Source organism: Pieris rapae, chromosome 1, assembly GCF_905147795.1.
Source record: "Pieris rapae chromosome 1, ilPieRapa1.1, whole genome shotgun sequence".
In the NCBI taxonomy this organism is placed as follows: Eukaryota; Metazoa; Arthropoda; class Insecta; order Lepidoptera; family Pieridae; genus Pieris; species Pieris rapae.
Window position 1 is genome coordinate 10,126,640 of NC_059509.1, and position 18,493 is coordinate 10,145,132.

General features: G+C 34.1%; 1 protein-coding gene across 2 annotated transcripts in view; it reads right to left on the minus strand.

The window, feature by feature from the left end:
* Positions 1 to 1,886: 1,886 nt before the first annotated feature.
* Positions 1,887 to 18,493, minus strand: part of LOC110991981 (serine/threonine-protein phosphatase 2A 56 kDa regulatory subunit gamma isoform) — a 29,213-nt gene continuing 12,606 nt past the window's right edge. For both annotated transcript variants that reach the window (XM_022257594.2, XM_022257593.2), the window contains exons 3-11: positions 15,387 to 15,586; positions 10,853 to 11,056; positions 8,466 to 8,596; positions 6,706 to 6,823; positions 6,040 to 6,152; positions 5,390 to 5,552; positions 4,324 to 4,553; positions 3,807 to 3,921; positions 1,887 to 2,839 (exon numbers count right to left, since the gene is read on the minus strand). In XM_022257594.2, the coding sequence (XP_022113286.1) occupies positions 2,696 to 2,839; positions 3,807 to 3,921; positions 4,324 to 4,553; positions 5,390 to 5,552; positions 6,040 to 6,152; positions 6,706 to 6,823; positions 8,466 to 8,596; positions 10,853 to 11,056; positions 15,387 to 15,586 (1,418 nt within the window). In that variant the 3' untranslated portion in view covers positions 1,887 to 2,695. The remainder of the gene's footprint in view (positions 2,840 to 3,806; positions 3,922 to 4,323; positions 4,554 to 5,389; positions 5,553 to 6,039; positions 6,153 to 6,705; positions 6,824 to 8,465; positions 8,597 to 10,852; positions 11,057 to 15,386; positions 15,587 to 18,493) is intronic.

The window sequence follows — 18,493 nt, forward strand, 5'->3', positions numbered from 1 at the left end:
AATGCTACAATTTCTGTAATGATTTTCCCTAAATAGCTCTACCGCACAAGCGCCTTACGCACGCTATGAATCTGTCAATGTGTGAGTGATCCTCCTTGGGGTAAAACATCATTAAATTAAACAGCATGGTATATGCACAACTTTGTATTATAACGATAATCATAAGCACCTTATAATATGTCATTTGTTACAATATTTGTTTTCAACAGTTACATTATCGTTATAAATATTTATACAAAAATTTATTAAATAGCGTCGCAAATAATTCGCTATCGTGTACTCAGTCCATTCATTCGCACTCCGAGATCTTTATACACACAGTACCGCGCGACTGTACACGCAAACTTATCCTAAGTCATACAAAACTTGCAATAAATCGCTTCCTGAAGCGTGAATACTGCTAGAACTTAACTACTCGGCATGTACAGTCGTGCGGTAAACTTAACTTACAGGTAAAATTACGGATAACAATTATTTGCTTGATTCGGTGCCGTGAATTATTACAATATTTTTTTAATAGAAAGATGAATAAATATAAAGTAATACCGAACATATACCAATAGAAGATAAAAAGATAATCCATACATAATTAAACAAATGGCGATCGGAAAAGTGTCTAGAAATAAATAATATTGGGAAATTTGATATACCTAACTAATATTACAGCGTTACAAAACTTACAGTCAAGCTCAATTAATAGTTCATTCTAAACAGTCATACGTGAGTGTAGAAATAAATACATCTTACACAAAATCAGACTCAGAATTTCGCACAATATGCAGCACGAATATAAACTGTTAACATTAAATAACAATAACTTTAATTCGATAAATGTAATTTCAAAAATTGATCCTCAACACGTGAAGAGAGACATCGACTACCTACGCCATTTGCTAAGTTATTTGAACATATTATAAAAGATGGACTATAGAGCGTTAGTTATCATGGTTACGCGTAAAAATGGTAACCATAGTAACCGTTTAGTCAACGTTCTCTAATATGATTGGAATCTATGAGGCCGTTACTTTTATCGAGTTATGAGTCATTGAAAACATTAAGTAGGCCTTTATATATTGACACTTTAAAATTCATTGAAAATGAGAAATTTATTAGGAATCAAACATTTAACATCGGAACGGACACTTTTTTGATATGGCAAGAACTGAAAACTTAGTGTCAATGAGGTAAAGAATGATTTTAAAATGTCAATAGACAAGGGCATTAATTTACCTACAACATGAAACATATAACTATAATTAGGTTTAACTATGTAATTCTATCGTGAGGTTTACAATTTAACTAAATACTATGTCCATTTGCAATTCGGTACAACTAAAAATATTCTAGTATTCATTTAACAATGAGTTTGCAGTGCCACTGTACACAGTGCTAACAATTATGATTATCGTAACACGTAAAGTTTGTTTTTATTTAAGAGTTATATTTGGATAACGAATCTGGCTACTGTTGGAACTTGCACTGTGATTTACAACATTGGAGTCGAAATTATGATTCAGTACCCTCAATTCAATGATCAAATCTAATATTTTTATTTTAGTGTAAGATATTAATTAAAAAGTTAAATGCGCTGTTGAAATACTGTAACCACAAAAACATCAAAGTCCAAAAATGTTTTAATTTCTGAAATTACATTATAAAATTGTGTTCATATACTATTCGCTACCGTAAGCTGTGAATGGTTTTAGTACCAAATTAGGTCACTTATTTGTGAATTATATCAAATTTAACACAACTTATTTTCTAACTCTTAGTGATATCTATTGTGTATTTAAAAATAGAGTATGAACTCATATAAATAATTGTATATTTGTCTTCTACACTTAGAGTATTAAGCCAGAAATGAAATTCTGGCTTAATACTCTAAACTTCTACATGTTAATGTCTCACATTATTTGATATCAAATCGCATCTCTCGTTTCATACTATTTTACGAAGAAAGATTCAGAGTCCACTAGCGGGAACCAAACCAATACAAAATACTTTTGGACAATCAAGTCACTAGCTCTGAGTCGAATGTGAGATACATGAGGAGGTAAAAATTAGTGCGAAAATCTCTAGTTCATCGTATGGACATCGGTTGGTAGAATTATTGCGCGCTTAATTTCGCGTGAAATTAAAGTCATTATGATCACTAATTCTCACAATTTCTGTTACTCCATGATCTTTAATAAACAATGTCATAAAAATTTTGCAATGAATAAATATTTTTTAATAATTGTTCTCATTTGTATTTATTGTCTTATCCGTGTAAAGTTGGTATTTGACGACGCAGAAAATATTGAGCGGCAAACTTCATAACCAACGTGAAAAAGGTAAATTATGGATTAGAGGCTAACGTAATGACACTTGTGCTAACTTTATTATATATGACTAACTTAACTGTGGCTAATTTCACGATAATTTTGGATTGGGGTTAACTTCACGCTCCCAATGACTTTAGCAATAAAATTTTAAATTAAGAATACAAGTAGCGCCAAATTGTAGTATGAAGTTTGTCGCCATATTTGATGTAATAGAATTCGTAAGCACCGATTTCACTTCACTTAAAGGCTGATGGCACCAAATGAGTCCTGATAAGGTTGAAATTTCACATTCGGGAATGTTTTTTGGGGTCACTTACTTAGCTTGCACTTATTCCCGGTCGGGGCACAGATCCCCGTAGGGGCAAAGCCCGCTAGCACTTGTCCGCGTCCGGTGGGGTCGTGAGATATGGGTCTGGTCGCTTGTGTTCAATGAGAGCCTTCACCGTGGAGGCGTCGGCTGGCAGATCGGACTTCTTGCGTAGGAGTGGCTTGGTCGCATTGTGATTCTTTCGGATCTGAAAGTTAAGGTATTTTCTAGAAGTTACAACTTTTCTAAAGGAAAAATCCCACTCAACAGTTCGGATGAGACTTAATTACAATGTAAACTCTTTATAACGAAACTCAAGGGACTGAGCCATTTTTGTCGTTATAGAGAGTTATCGTTATATAGAGTGAACAAAAAAACAACCAAATTAACAAGAATTTTTAAAAAGAGTTTACACTGTATTAAAATGTATTATTTCGAAATTTTATAATTCGGAAATAGGAAATAGAGAGACTGCGTTGCAACTAGCAAATAATCACACTCGGCGTGTTATGCAGCCGCAATTATAGCAGTGAAGCGGGCGCGTACACATTTACTTAGGAAACACCACTCACGCTCGTCTTGCGCACCGTAAATATACATACATATTTTGTTGCACAATAGCTGAATTCACAATGATTGCATTAATAGTTTTGTATTATCAAGTTTAACTGTAAAAATATGAAAAAAGAAAATAAGATTAAAAACCTTGCTTAACCTTATTCTTTTTAACACTCATTAGCGTATTCTATATAACGTGTCGAGACTAAATATATAAGTTTAGCGTCAATCTTCAAAAGTACGTAAATTAATATCTTTAATACTAATAATAAAAGCTACACGAAATTTATTTTTATTAATTTTTTAAACAAACAAGTTAATTAACTTAAAATACCATATCTCGCAAACTAATACAACATTATATTAATTTAATACTGGTAACGCCATCTATGTGTCAGCCTACGACATTTTCATCCCACCGATTATATACTAAGAATAAAACAACTAAAGGATGAGAGTCATTCGGTTGCCAACTTCATTAGGGTATTTGATTAGCGGCTAACTTCACCGTCATTGATTTGTGGCTGAGTTAAGGATGTTAGTTATTCAGTTCCTAATTCTATTAGGGGTTTTGATTAGTGGCTATCTTAACAGTTATGGTAAAATAAATATCTCACCTCAGCATCGGGCGTGAGAGGATCAGAGTCAAGCTGTCGACAGGTGGGATTAGCTGCTGCCACAGCCTCCAACCGCTGCCATAGTTCTTCACGCTGTTGAAGACGTTCTATCTCCCTGAACAAAAACACAATAATTTACTTGTATAACTTTTTTTAAATACTGCTTTAAATAAACATATCATAAAATACCTACATCATAAGGATCACATGTGTCTTTATTAATTTACGGCATTTACGAGATTGATATATAATAAACCACTCAACCGATATTGATGAAATTTCAACTTAGGAAGTTGGAAACCTAACTTAAATATCATCTCGATATAACTTAGATTCGGATAAATTTATGTAAAAGCATACAAGTGCCTAGAAACCTAGAGCATGATGATGTTCTCATATTATATAAGATCACATATCAATCTAATTACTACTTCTTCTAAAGTGTTGATAAAACGTTGGATCGTCTCTGTACGGAAAATTTTGAATAAATATGAAAATTATTATATATTAAACTCACTTCTCTTTCTCCTGCTTAAATTGTTGCGTGCATTCATCAAAGAGTTTTTGGTTCATTTCCATGAAGAGTTTGAGGGCGTTGTAGACTAGGCCGTGGATTGTCTTGTTCCAGTGAGACTTTGTATTGCAGTACAGCGACGGGAACATTATTGGTAGTATGTGAGTCGCGTTGTCCGATATTAGAGACATTATGTACTCATTGTTCCAGTAGTATAGAGCGCGTTCTGCAACCTGGAGACGAATATATACAAAAAACATTAAATTTTACATATAGATGGTGGAGGAAGAAAAACTGGCCTTCTTTGAGTCATGTAACCTATATATATATATGAGCTAATAATTTAATTAATTAATTAAGAAAATACGTGGAGTGATCATATACTCATTTCATATAAACAATTTACACGCAAATATCATACATTCACAATAAAACTTGTAATGACATTATACTATCTATTTTTATAAACCAACAGTGTGTTAAGAGACTTCAAACAAGGGCATTTTCAATACTCAAATATTGAGTTAAAATGTAACGCAATACGAGTAATTTATATATTTAATAAAGTGGAATATTTATTTAATATAATAAAAAATTCAGTGACGCTACAACGTTGTTATGTCTGGGGCTCAGATTTCTGTATCTGTTTTATGAATCATTTGTTAATCTTACAAGCAAAGTACTTGTATCAGCCTCCTGTGCCTGACGCAGGCCGTCGAATTTTTGGTTATAAAACAAGCCGGTTTCTTGATTCCTCACGATGTTTTCCTTCACCGATCGAGTGAATGCTAAATGTTCTTAGTCCGTAGCCGGGAATAGAACCTACTAGTGAGGCATCACAGTCACACTAGGCCAACACTGCTCAGGAACATTTATTTAATAAGAACCAAATTCCGTGAAGCCCGCGAAGTGCCCAGGAAGCTTCTGTGCTTTGGGAAGGAGTTAGGCTGGCTTAGTTAGCCAGGACTTCACGCACAACGGACCTATTGAGAGTCTAATTGCGGAAACGGAGCCCCAACATACATACATACAAGAACCAAATTATATTTATGATGGCAACTGTACATACCTGAAAATGTGGGCTTGAAACGCACTTGGCCAGTTGACGGAACAGCGGGTCCATTATTTTCTGGAACTCTGCTGGTTCTATCACGTCTAGGATTTCTTCCATCTCATTTAAGAACATCACCTCCTTTGGCGAATGTGTCTTCGGCCAATATTTCAGTAATGCCCTAAAAAAATTTTTTTTTTATTTCAGGAAGCAAAATGGAGATCAGAATAACCTAGCTAATTCTAAATACTATAAAATTAATAATTTAACAAAGAATTATTATTTATTTATTATCTATTTAGGAATTTGTTTTAAGATTAGTATATGTTATTTGGTATAGTTTGCTATTTAGATTTAAATAAGCTAGCTCGCGGATATGTTACCGACTATTTAGGTACACTTTAGTTAATGTTTGCTTGGCGACAATTCGCTACGGCATGTGTCACCCATACGACACATTATATAACATGTAAGTTATATCTATATGTTTACAGTTTTGTAAGATTTATTTGCAAAGTGACACGAGATGGCGACAATACATCAATAGAGCTTGTAACTTGTAATACTTGTAACTTGTAATACTTGTAACTTGTAATACTTGTAACTTGTAATACTTGTAACTTGTAATACTTGTAACAGGAGAATATAACTGAGGAATTTAATCATACCGAACAACAGGCTGGGTGAGAGACGGATCCTTTTCAAGGAATTGCACCACGCAGTAGGCCAGCTGTGGGTGGTAGACTGATAGAGATTTTGCCTTGTGGAGAGGGAGTAATACCTGGAATAGCATAATAACATTTAGGAAAATCTAGACATGTTCGATTGTGATTGGACAACTGTATTTATTACGCGTCTGCTGTTTTACCCCCCAATAGCTATTAGAAGGTGAGAATGTATGACACTTACATAGAATGGCTTGAACTGTTTTTTAATCGTTAAGTGAGTTAATATTATATGCTGCAGCATGCTATTTTCCTGTTGAAAGGTATACAATCAGTGTTATTCTTATTTTTGCGTGATCAGTAAGCTTTTCTACAATGCCCTTAGCAAACATTTTTAAAGTAAATTATATTTTTTCTATACTGTTTAGGAATTTAGTCTGATTCTCTTATATTTCTTTATATGCAGACTTTTTTGAGTCCATTATTACTTTTCTGGTAATAGAGATAAACACTGGTCTAAGTATAACATTTTTATACCATTTCAAATCGTAATCTCTTCTTGAGCTGGTGTTATGGGGGCGCAAGACCCCCATGGCCCCCTGGCTCCACCGTTCCTCGGAACTAGATTCTCGCGTTCTAAAATACGAAATTACTCCAATCCTAACTTACCCTAAGCAAAAACTGTTTATGTTCCTCTTTCAGTGGTAACGCGAAGCCGTTAATGATTGATCCAAGTATCTCTAATAACTCAGCAATGCCGTTGTGGTGCTCCGTTTCATATATAAACCTGTAAAATAAATGAAAATATAAATGCATATTAAACTTGCAAGCTTGCACGTAAACTCAATTAAGCCAGACATCAATACTGTGTTTTGCAATTATCAGTTTCTATATAGAAAAACAATTTAATAGTAAGATATTTTATTTAATAATAATCTAGTTAATTACAAAATAAATACCAAACTGGACTTATAAATTTATATAAAACAAAATTCATGACATTATTTATATTAATACTCCTTTAAAACATATTTTGTGAAATAAAAAATACTTAAACCATATACATATTATTTAAAATACAATATTATCAATTTAAATAATTTGCAGGCCCTTCCCCCACTATAACCACGTCAATATCAGGGGCAAGTGTCCTCAAGAAGTCCTCGATATTAAGTGTGTCTTTGACCACGACTTACAGAAGTAATGTAATCCCCCATTTATATGTATGTTTTTGTACTATAGGGGTATCCCTATATTACTATTTCCGTCCCCCATTTAAGGTGCTTATAGAATTATAATGCTCAAGATATATTTCGGCAGTGGGAAATTTATAATGATTTGTCAAGATTGTATTTTTATAAAATTAAACGAAAATTAATGGTCCAAATGTTTTAATTGTTCAAAAAAATGGGCTTACGAGAATACTCCTACATAGTGGGGTTTACAATACACGACACTTGTTTAAAGCATTTACTTAGCACAATATTAGAACTATTCGTTACTAAGGAGTATTTAATGTTTTGCCAAACATTGTGGCTGATAAAGTACTATACAAAGTCGAGATTAGGAATCTGAAAAATGCCCTAGAAATCCCCTAAATCAAAAATTATACAATACGATTTATGATAAGGATAAAACGATGACGTCATGCCGACCTAACCCTAACCTGGGCCAATAGAAATTACATTCCATTTATTTGCATGTTAATATCGAATAAAATCTTTAATTTAAATTGAATGTTTGACACGCAATGTATGTAAATCATTTACTAATAGGCGTATTCATAATAACCGCTGCAGCAATTGGTGACAAACTTTGCGACAAACAAAGTGAAAAAGGTGAACTTTAAAACCATATAGAAAAGTTTCCTTAAACTACCAAGAAACGGCATATTAACATAGATTATAATTATTATTTTTTTGTTAACTTCGCTGCTTCTAATTATGGCCAACGAACATTATACAAACGAAGCCCGTGCCAAACTATTTTAAAGATATACCCGCACTCAAAAATCGGCGAGTAAGAAGGCTTACTTATTTCCCTATTAAAGTTTTCAAAGAAATAGTTTAATTCTTTTTTATATATTTGTTATGAACACTGCGCATCTACTGGATTTCGCTAGTCATGTCCGCATGTTATAGGGACGGCATCGCATTTCATATTTTTGTATGTACGTCAATTTGTATCATGTGCTTGTCCTAATTTTGTGGTCGAAATAAAAAAAGAAAAAGAAGCCTCCCTGGGTTATGATTTAGTTGGTGCCAAATCTGTACTACTACACATACACACATGTAATGTAAGCAGTCGGAGAGCGCACCTTCAGCTAAAATAATTTAGGACAAACAAGTCAGCACTGTCAGCGGTTGACCAATCATTATGCTTATTTGAAACACACGCATTAAATTAATATAATTATTAACATTTCTTACCTATAGAATACATTGTTGATTTGTTTCCTTATATAGGCACGTAGTACTAGAAATTTTCCGTATATCCTATGTAGGGTTGTCTTGAGAAAGTCCCGCTCTCTTGGATCCTCTGTGTCGAATAGTTCGAGGAGCTGTCAACAAAATTAATTAATTTAATTATATAAGCAATCCGAACAATAATAATTTTTAGGCATTGTAGTCTTCATAATAATGATTATCTTTTCTGATTTATATACATATATTGTTTATATATGTAATCTGTTATGGCTTTCTCCGTATTGCCTTATAATTAGTATAAGTATAATCTGTTAGATTACTTATAATTAAATAAATAAATACTAGATGTATCCGCGAACTCTGCTAGGCCTAATATAGTGATTATATCTTACTAGTTTTTAAGTAAGTATTTTTATTTATTTATAAGTTCTAAAACAATGTGTACGCATAAAATTAGACAAGAAAATATGACATCTCAAATTTCACACAAATACACATACATATCAATTATATTAGAACATAAGCAAGCTAGCGAGGAAAAATTAAACAATCAAATAAGCAACCAGTAAATAAAAAAATATCTAAAACTAAATAAAAACTTAAACGCCATTAATAGTATGATAAACAAAGTTACGGTAACTTGGAAGACTGATGTAAATTATATCAATATTTTCATCTATGTTAGCAATCAAATTGTAAGAGCGAGATAGAATATTCACTGGACCATTAAAAGTAGAAGCTGCAGTTATATACACGTGCAACATTTTGCTGTACTACACCAAAATTGTTGGCTTTTCCGGAATAAGATAAAAATATATTTTCCATAAAAACCTTCTTTAGATTTCAAGGATTAATTTAAAAAAACTTCTGTAGTCGCTTATCAACATGTTTTCGATTCATTTTTAAATAGATATAAAAAAGGTGTAATTAACCTATAAAAACGAATAATTAACTAACTAGCGTTTTTAAACTCTTGATTGCGTCTTTGGTTAACTTATGTTTACTAATGTTTACTAAATGTCATGATGTCATGTATAAAAAGAGTGGCGGAGAGTTTATTGCATAGAGTTCTTCTCTTCCGTTCAACGCCCGTCATAAGTGTACCTACATTATGTTACCTATATGAATAAATGATATTTTATTGATTGAAAAAATGTGATACCGTACAAAACTGCACGACTCAGCACTGTTAAAGAATCTATGTATCGCATTTAATATTTATTCATATGTTTTCGACATATCGGGGTCAATATTATTATAATATAATATATAAGTTTGCTATAATATAATATCACCATTTGACATCAATTTAACTTTGATATTACTGTTATATATACAGTGATAACCATGAGTCTAGTTAAATTACCCGACTTTCTTACAATCTAAGTCCTACTCCAAACCCATCCTTACAACAAACCATAAACCGAAAAAAAATATAGAAAAATTGCGCCTAATAGTCCCTCAAGTGTATAAGCAGTATATATTTATTCTTTTTACTAAATGTCCGTGTAATCAGTATGAAATAGCAATTTTTTAGAAAAAACTACATTTTATTTGCAGCCAACGTAAGTTTTATTATTATTACATATTGTTTCAACATGTCAAGTAAAGCCTAGCGTAATGGTTGCAGTTTTTTGCTTTCATGCAAAATAGGTGTAATGGCAAATCGATTTTTGCCTTCTTCCCGCCCGGTCTATGCAATTGATATTTATATTTTAAACATTGTCGTTCATAACTGTTCGTAGTAAAAATATGATTATTGTGAGTTTACAATGAAAACCCTAACCGAACGGATAATATCAATCAATAATAATTAACGATTGATTACCCCCATGCGCGAAAGACCATTGTAGATAACCACAAATTAATCACTCTAAGCACTATATATACTAGCTATAAAGTAACAATACATTTTATATGGAAACGGTAAAACCGTCGTAGGTTAAATTGGAAACCGGAAGCATATATTATACGAAGACGTGAACTAAAGAAATTGTATGGGTAGTCGATACTATCTGTCATACTAAAATGACCATGGAGCTTAGTCAAAATGCCTTGACACATCTTGACTTGTTTTGCATACTAGCGTATACTGACGTAATAGATACTAGCGTAAATTTGTATGAAAATGACAGCTCGTGTTGACAAATTTTCATACAAATTTCGTTTTCGACTTTCGATATACACTACTGTTTGTCTAGAAACTAAGTTTGAAGATCTAGTCCAATTTTAATAAAAGGCTGCTCTTTCTCTATTCTTTAAAGATTCGACAACATAAACTAATTCTATAATTATTATTAACAAATTTGTTTGTTTAATTTCAAATTATTTGCTTACTTCTTATAGACGTTCGCACATATTTAACGCAATAATAAAATTGCGTTACTCACCTGTAAAACGAACTTTTGGTCAATATATTTCTTTGCTATATTTGGCTGGAAGTCTGGCGACTCAAGTAGCCGAAGGAACAGCTCGTAAACCAGTTGCAAATGTGGCCACGCCGCCTCCAGGGTTGGCTCGTCTTCTTCAGGGTCAAATTCCGCACCATTTGGGTTTGACGAGGGCGGCAATGTTCGGAACAAGTTGACTGCGAACTGTGGACAAAAACAACAATGATTCTTCAAAATACAAATACAATAACTGTATATATGGTATTACAACTCTTATACGTAATTCGAAAACTAGGATTTAATAATAAAACTCTATAACAATGAATATTAAATTCTCTATAGTTTAAAGCATTAGACGAAGTATCCTATAGTATATTCAGGCACAGAAGTGTCCCTATAGTTGCTTTTTAGTGTTTTTGTACGCGTTTATATTTAATTTATATTTAAGCAATTATATTTAAGGTATAATTAAATTAAAACAATGTTATTTTCTGTAGAACTAGTAAATTATACTTTAATGTCCAAATATATAACACGAATTTGAAATTAATGGTACGTTAATACGTATAATGATGTGGCTTTAGATACATAAACTGAGCAGGAAAGAACCCAGAATGAACTATTACGGCCCATATATCCTATCACTCCGCAAACCAACTATTAAGTTCAAATGCTCAAGCATTGAGGAAATCAATCGTGTGATGTCCGGCAGCATGATGTTCCTATATCGGAATTTCATACAAAAATGCCGTAATCGGTATCACCATCGGAAGAAACTAATCATTTAGACAATTAATACTGTAGTAATTCTATTCAGTCTTCAACTGGTTAAAAAGATCTCCAGCGTCAACGATTTATGGCCGTTTCAGGAGACGCTCTATCACATATTAGAAATTGAAATTTGAATAATGTTACCCTAGTTGAGTAGACTGGTTCACTTTTCAGGACACCCGTTTTAAGGGTTTTTCAGGTCTGGTTATACCCCTTTGATGAAGGAATATTCTAGAACAAATTTTCTAGGTGAGGGACAAGAACGGAATGTTATGCTAGAGAGAGGGAAGATCGGAACCTTCTCGAAGCCTGAGCACTCTAGTTACTAGAGTGCTCAGGCTTCGAGTCTAGTACATCGTACGACAAGGACGGAGCAATGTGCGAAAGAGATACAGAGTACGGACATTTAACAATTGCGCAATCGTACGCTACTTAGTAGTAGCAATCTTGCCTAAAGAGTTCTCGAACATCGTTCAATAATATTCCCAGGAATATATAAGCGAGGCGAAATGCCACTAATTAATTCAGTTTCGAAGGCGATTTCCAGAGATAAACACCGATGAAATAAAGTGAAGACAAGTGACAAATGATTTTGTGTGCGTAAATAGTGCATTTCTGCGCGTAATTGTGATTGGTATTCATAAATTCCTCAATCATTTGTCAAGAAATAAACCCAAGAAATCCACATCACAATAACAAAAGACTACACCTGGTGAACTTCGTGTCAGCTACATACATTTCTGTAAAATGTGTGTCAACCTGAGTACAAAATGTATAAAAACTATTAAATGCTAGACAACCATGTGACAATTGTTTATTTACAATTGTGGGACCAGCTGCCCACTGAAGTATTTCCGAGCCAATTCGACTTAGGGTCCTTCAAGAAAAGAGCGTACCAATTCTTAAGAGGCCGGCAACGCACTCGTGAGCCCTTTGGTATTGAGAGTGTCTATGGGCGGCGGTATCACTTAACATCAAGTGAGCCTCCTGCCCGTTTGCCCCCTGTTCTATAAAAATACAAATTAATAAATAAAATAAATACAAAAAAGTCGCATCAAACAGATTGTATTACAAAATTTAATTATTAATACACCGCTGAAACCTTCCCTGAACTACCACAAGTTCAAAATCATTATTAGCCAAATCGGTTCATTCGTTTTTCATTTATTTTTATACATAAAAATATAAAAGCAATCCCTTTACACAGGCTGTGTAAAGGAATATCACATTTCTTAGAAAACCGCGCTGAATATAAATGTGTCGCAATTTTTACGATGAGCATTATGTTCTGACCTCTTTACTGGTCAAGCAAAACGATTTCTGTCACTACGGTATTCATTTATTAAAGTACACCACATCATATAAAAAAATATTTCATCATTGTAAAAATCAAATTTATAAAAAAATACACTTCCAAAATAGAGAATTTAGTGTTAACTAAGTAATTACTTTTTTAATGACGCTGATTAGGTACCTAATAGGTTAGAATTATATACCTAGTAGTAGTATATAGATAAACATTTATCGAACTTTTCATGTGAGTTTCTTTTTAGCTTGGGTATTAAAAGGGTATACATATATTGTTTTCACCTTGATTCACTCGATACTACGTGTTTGCATGTTCTCACAGTAACTGCGTGCTACTTTATTGCTCATACAGAAAGAACGTTTGTTTTTCGCATATTTTTATTGTTCTTGCAATTTATTGCTTTAGGATATGAAGAGCATGGTGCAGCTTCTTACAAACTTTTGCAAAACAAAAAAAAATCCGATTTAAAAATAATAATTAATTACTTCAGACTAATTTAGTTTAACTAAAAAAAACGAAAAGCTTTATTTGCATTTCACTTTTTATAAATACATTTATTGCCGATCATAATTATACATCGTGTTACCCGTAGAAATAATTTATATTGATCATCTTTTAACAATAATGCTTCCTTAAAGAAGTAAACAAATACATACAGAAACCTAAATATATCTGCGTAGAAAAAAAACGGTACACATAATTGTACGTATTAAAATGCAAATAACACAATTTCTAATATCAAGGTAGAATTGAAGGCTAATGTATACTTAATTGTAATGCGACCATTTATTTCCCTAGGTTGTTTGCGCACCTACTTTCAAGCAAAATTTATGCCATGAATGGATTAAAGAAAACACTTCTAAAATAATAAAAATAAAAATGTACTCGTTTTACCAATTTGTACTACAAAAAGAAAAATGTATTAAACCATAATACACATACGGAGGATAAAGATCATATTAAGCTATTTTTTTAAGTCAGTAAGTACCAAGTCCATACTGGATTTCAATGACTTTTTAAGGCGGTCCTTATAAAGATAGGTTGATGTTCGTAGTTATTGATTATACATTAATATGGGTATATGACACTCTGGTACCCTGACATCTCGAACATACTGATCGGTCCACAGACAGTAGGTCAAAATACATCGGTAATTCGGTTTTATAAGTCACTTTAAAATGTACTACGTTACGATTTTTCATAATTCAAATTCGTTATAGAAAACTAGGGCGTGCCTTTTTATTTTAAAAGGACGGGAAATTTTATTTTACAATTCAGAAACTAATTAAATTAAAATTATTTTAACCCTTAATCCTAAGTATATAAAACACAATTCGACTCATCGTGACATTTATACACAAATAAGAAATTGCAATACAGCGGTACCTCGACATACGAGTTTAATTCGTTCCATAACCTTGCTCGTATCTCAAAGTAATTTTCACCATTGAAAGTAATTGAAATGGCATTAATGAGTTCCAGCACCCAAAACACCGACTCATTTGTTTTTGTGAAGTGTTTATGAATAACAAAATGATTTCACTTTTTTTTATTTATACGTTCTAAAACAATGTGTATGCCTAAAACATATAAGAAAATATGACAGCATAAATTTAACACACATACACATCAATTATACACATACACAGCAAGGGGTCAACGATACAAAAAAGTTTGGGGAACTCTACACTACTCTCTATAATTTATTATTGTTTGTGTTTCGTTAGTAATAAATGTAATGTCTATGTAACACAAAGCAAACAGATTGAGGTCTAATCTGAGCTGGGAGAAACTTAGTATAGTGAATCTCAAATCTTGCTTCCGTATGCACACGAATTTACGAATTGAATTAGACACTCTGTATTTCTCTGTGTAGACTATTAACTGAAGAAGGAATAATAAATACCGAGTAAGTCATAAAACCCTGACATTCGTATTGACCTAGTCAGATTTGTCTCTCTAGGGATTACTATAAAGGGGCCTTGACAGACAATTCCATCGATTAATTTTATTCATAGACTAACGCCATTTGTGTGAAAATAACCTTTAACCGTGACAAAACGAGTAAGACACATATCAGTGTGCTAACACTTTGTTGTGAATATTGCTATATGTATTGATTGTCGTTTAAATTTTACAGAGTTACAATATGTCTATTTGAGAGATTCCGGTTTAAAACATTTATCTCATAGATAGATCATGATTCTGATACGGTCATAAAAAGAGCGTACCAATTCTTAAAAGGCCGGTAACGCACTCGCGAGCCCTCTGGCATTGAGTGTCCATGGGCGGCGGTATCACTTAACATCAGGTGAGTCTCCTGCCCGTCTGCCCCCTGTTCTATTAAAAAAAAAACACCTTGATGGAATATCTTGAGACCTATGCAGATTTAGAAGAATCGGAGAGAAGACCTAGAATCTATAATCAGGTACAGTAATTTTACAAGTCACCTACCATATTAACAGCCTCCGGGTATATAGCCTCTGTGATGACGTCACGCTGTGAGGTGATGTACTCCACCATTTCCAGTAGCGCACCCCGCTTGACCTCCTTCCATTTGAGGTCCGACAGAGGCTCGTCTGCAAAGTCGAACAGTAGACAGCATTGCCGAATCTTCTGCACGAACAACTGTTCACGCTCCGCTGCCGGGGCATCTGCAGATTGTGAAACCGTGATGAGATATAGGTATTATATTTTCGTAATTAAAAATCAATTCAAAACTGTCCTAAATGTAGGGCGTAAAGCACCTATACCTACAACATAATAACACAAACAATATTAGTTCTAATATCTAAGTACTTAAATGTCGTTGAAAAAACGCAATGTTTATGTTATGTTTATAGGAATCCAGTATTTCTGGCTTTGATGAGACTACTGTGGGATCTACATGGGCTCAGTTTAACTTCCGTATGTCAAAAACGTATCGGATTTTAACTTGCCATATACGCAAAACGGACCAAATTTGAGTCTAATTGCGGAAAATGAGTCCACCTACCTACCTAACCTATGCCATATGTAATTCAATAACAATAAAATTATTATATCGAAATGGTAATTCTTGTCAACAAGCATTAATTGTTTGAATACAAATTTATAAACACAGATTGAACTACTTGAACTTGAAAAAGCTTAAGGGAACTAGGGAATGGAGTCGTTGAAAAATATATGTTAATATACGATTGCCGCAACAGCATTTTATACTCCAATATTTAAAATAACTATCAACATGAAGCGCAAAAATATTCACATGTATACAATGATCTTATCTTCGCAAAATAAAGGAGAAAATATCTTACAATAAATAAATATACGTTTTCTGCGGCATATGCTGTATTGAAATGTAAACAAAATAGTATTTAGTATGGTATTTTAAAGATGTAAAAGAGGACTTTACCGATATTACCCAATACATAGGCTAACCGTTAACCAAGGTCGTTTATTGTAGTTTTTGTATGTTTAACATTCATTAGTTCCCATGGCATTATACATGTATAGACACAGCGGTCACCAGTCGACAATGGGTCGATATAATTCTGCGGCCTTTTCGCCATTTGCCTGATTGTGACGACATTACCAGCGAACAAGTTTACGGATGCTCTTTTAGAGACACACCTTAAGTAAAATTACTCTAAAGCGTTGCCAATATGATTTATATTACGTCCAATATAAAAGATACTCAAATTGCCTTAAAATAAACACATCGTTCTAAGAATAATATCAGCCGGTTTCTTAATTCTCCAATGTGAACGAACCTTTCAGCAGTGCCAGTTGCACCATTAAATTATCCTTCTCACCATTACTAGTGATCGGACGCTCGGGTGACGCGGTCGTAGTGGTAGTAGTGGCAACGGTGGGAGTGGACGTAACAGGTAGCGGCGGCGGCGGCGAGCGCGCGTCCGGCGGCGAGCGCGCGTCCGGCGGAGAGCGCGCGTCCGGCGGCGACGGCGCCTTGTTCTGCTGCCCCTGAGCCTCCATACCGAAGAGTGCGATTCGAAACGCACGGGCTACGTCAGATACGCTCTCGGATCGCTTAGTCGTCTGGCTCGCGACCAGATCCAATCCGGAGTGGAACGAGGGGGACTTGGGTATACCGAGTGGCGAGACTGCACGTCGCGGTTTGCTATCAGCGGCGGCGAACATAGCGCGGGAGGGCGCGCGAACAGCCGGTCCGGTGTGGACCATCGCAAGCGGCGGCCGGCAGCGGCATCCGAGCGGGAGCCGGCGGCGCCGGGCGGAACAAGCTGCGGGGGCGGCCGGACTGATTCTACAAACGTCTGACGGCCGCCCGCCCGCCACGCCGCTGCGCGCGCACCCCGCCCCAACTCCCTTACTGCCTTCACGCAATCTATACGTGCTAGGGTTCGGTAGCAACTACTTATCATTCATATTAAACGTGCCTAATTCAATTTCAAAGTCAGAATATAAATATTTATTCGGAACCAACTTGCATATAACGAGTAGCCATTTTAACAGCGAAAGAATTTCGGACATCAACTCGATTGCAAAATATTGATATTGTAACCCAGGACGCTTTGCGAAGTATCCGTTCCATTTTCATGACCTAATAAATATCGTACGTCAATCCCGAAAGGTTGTATCCATATTGTCAGCTAACATTGATCGATCCAATGTTTTGATTACGGAGTCTATTCTTAGAAGTTGCGGCTAGCTGTTGTCATGTTTCAGGATTTTATAAGTAAATTTTTGTAAAAATATAAAGATGTACGATATAGTTTTGGGTACATTTCTAATCAAGATAGGATGTATCAGAACTTTCATGTCCCCCTCGTCAAGCGACCGATCGATTTCCACTTTAATTTGTTGAGTCACGACACGTGTTCAAAAAAATCGCAGGTGGAAGGGTGAGTACTCGATTTGAATTGGATTCATTTGAAGAGCACCAGAAGTAGGAATTTTAAATTAATATAAGAAACAATAAAAGTCAGGCCTTTCCTTTATTTTATTAGTAAGAATAGAAAATGCCGGTAACTGTTATATGTTGTGATTTAAGAAAAGCACGACGCATCCTTATAGAAAAGTTAGTATAGCATATATACATAAAAACTATTTCATTGAAGAATGTGTTCAATAATATATAACATAAAGTTAAATTACAAGCTTTGTGCCGAAGACGGTGGATGGTTGAGTGAATTAGATTTGAAAGGTCAACGCATAATTGAGATAAGGGACAAATTAGCGACACTTTGATGATGAAATTAAAGCACTTAGATCTCTTTAGACAAAAACTTTATAGTACATATGAGATGTATGATCGAATCTAAATACGTAGTATACGATTCATAATTCTTCTAATAAACAGTTACAACTATTAACAATACAAATACATTACTTTAATACAATATATTTAAAAAAAATCTATTAGTTGGGGTATATTTATAGTGTACTATATATAAAATCTTAAAGCGTGTTCAAATATTAGTCGAAGAGAGAAGATATATGAAGCAAGAATTGGAGCGAAAATGAATTGGCTAGAATGGAATTTTGCCCGTGTAAGGCAATTCGTACAAGAAAAATAATATACTAATCATCTAAATTTAGCT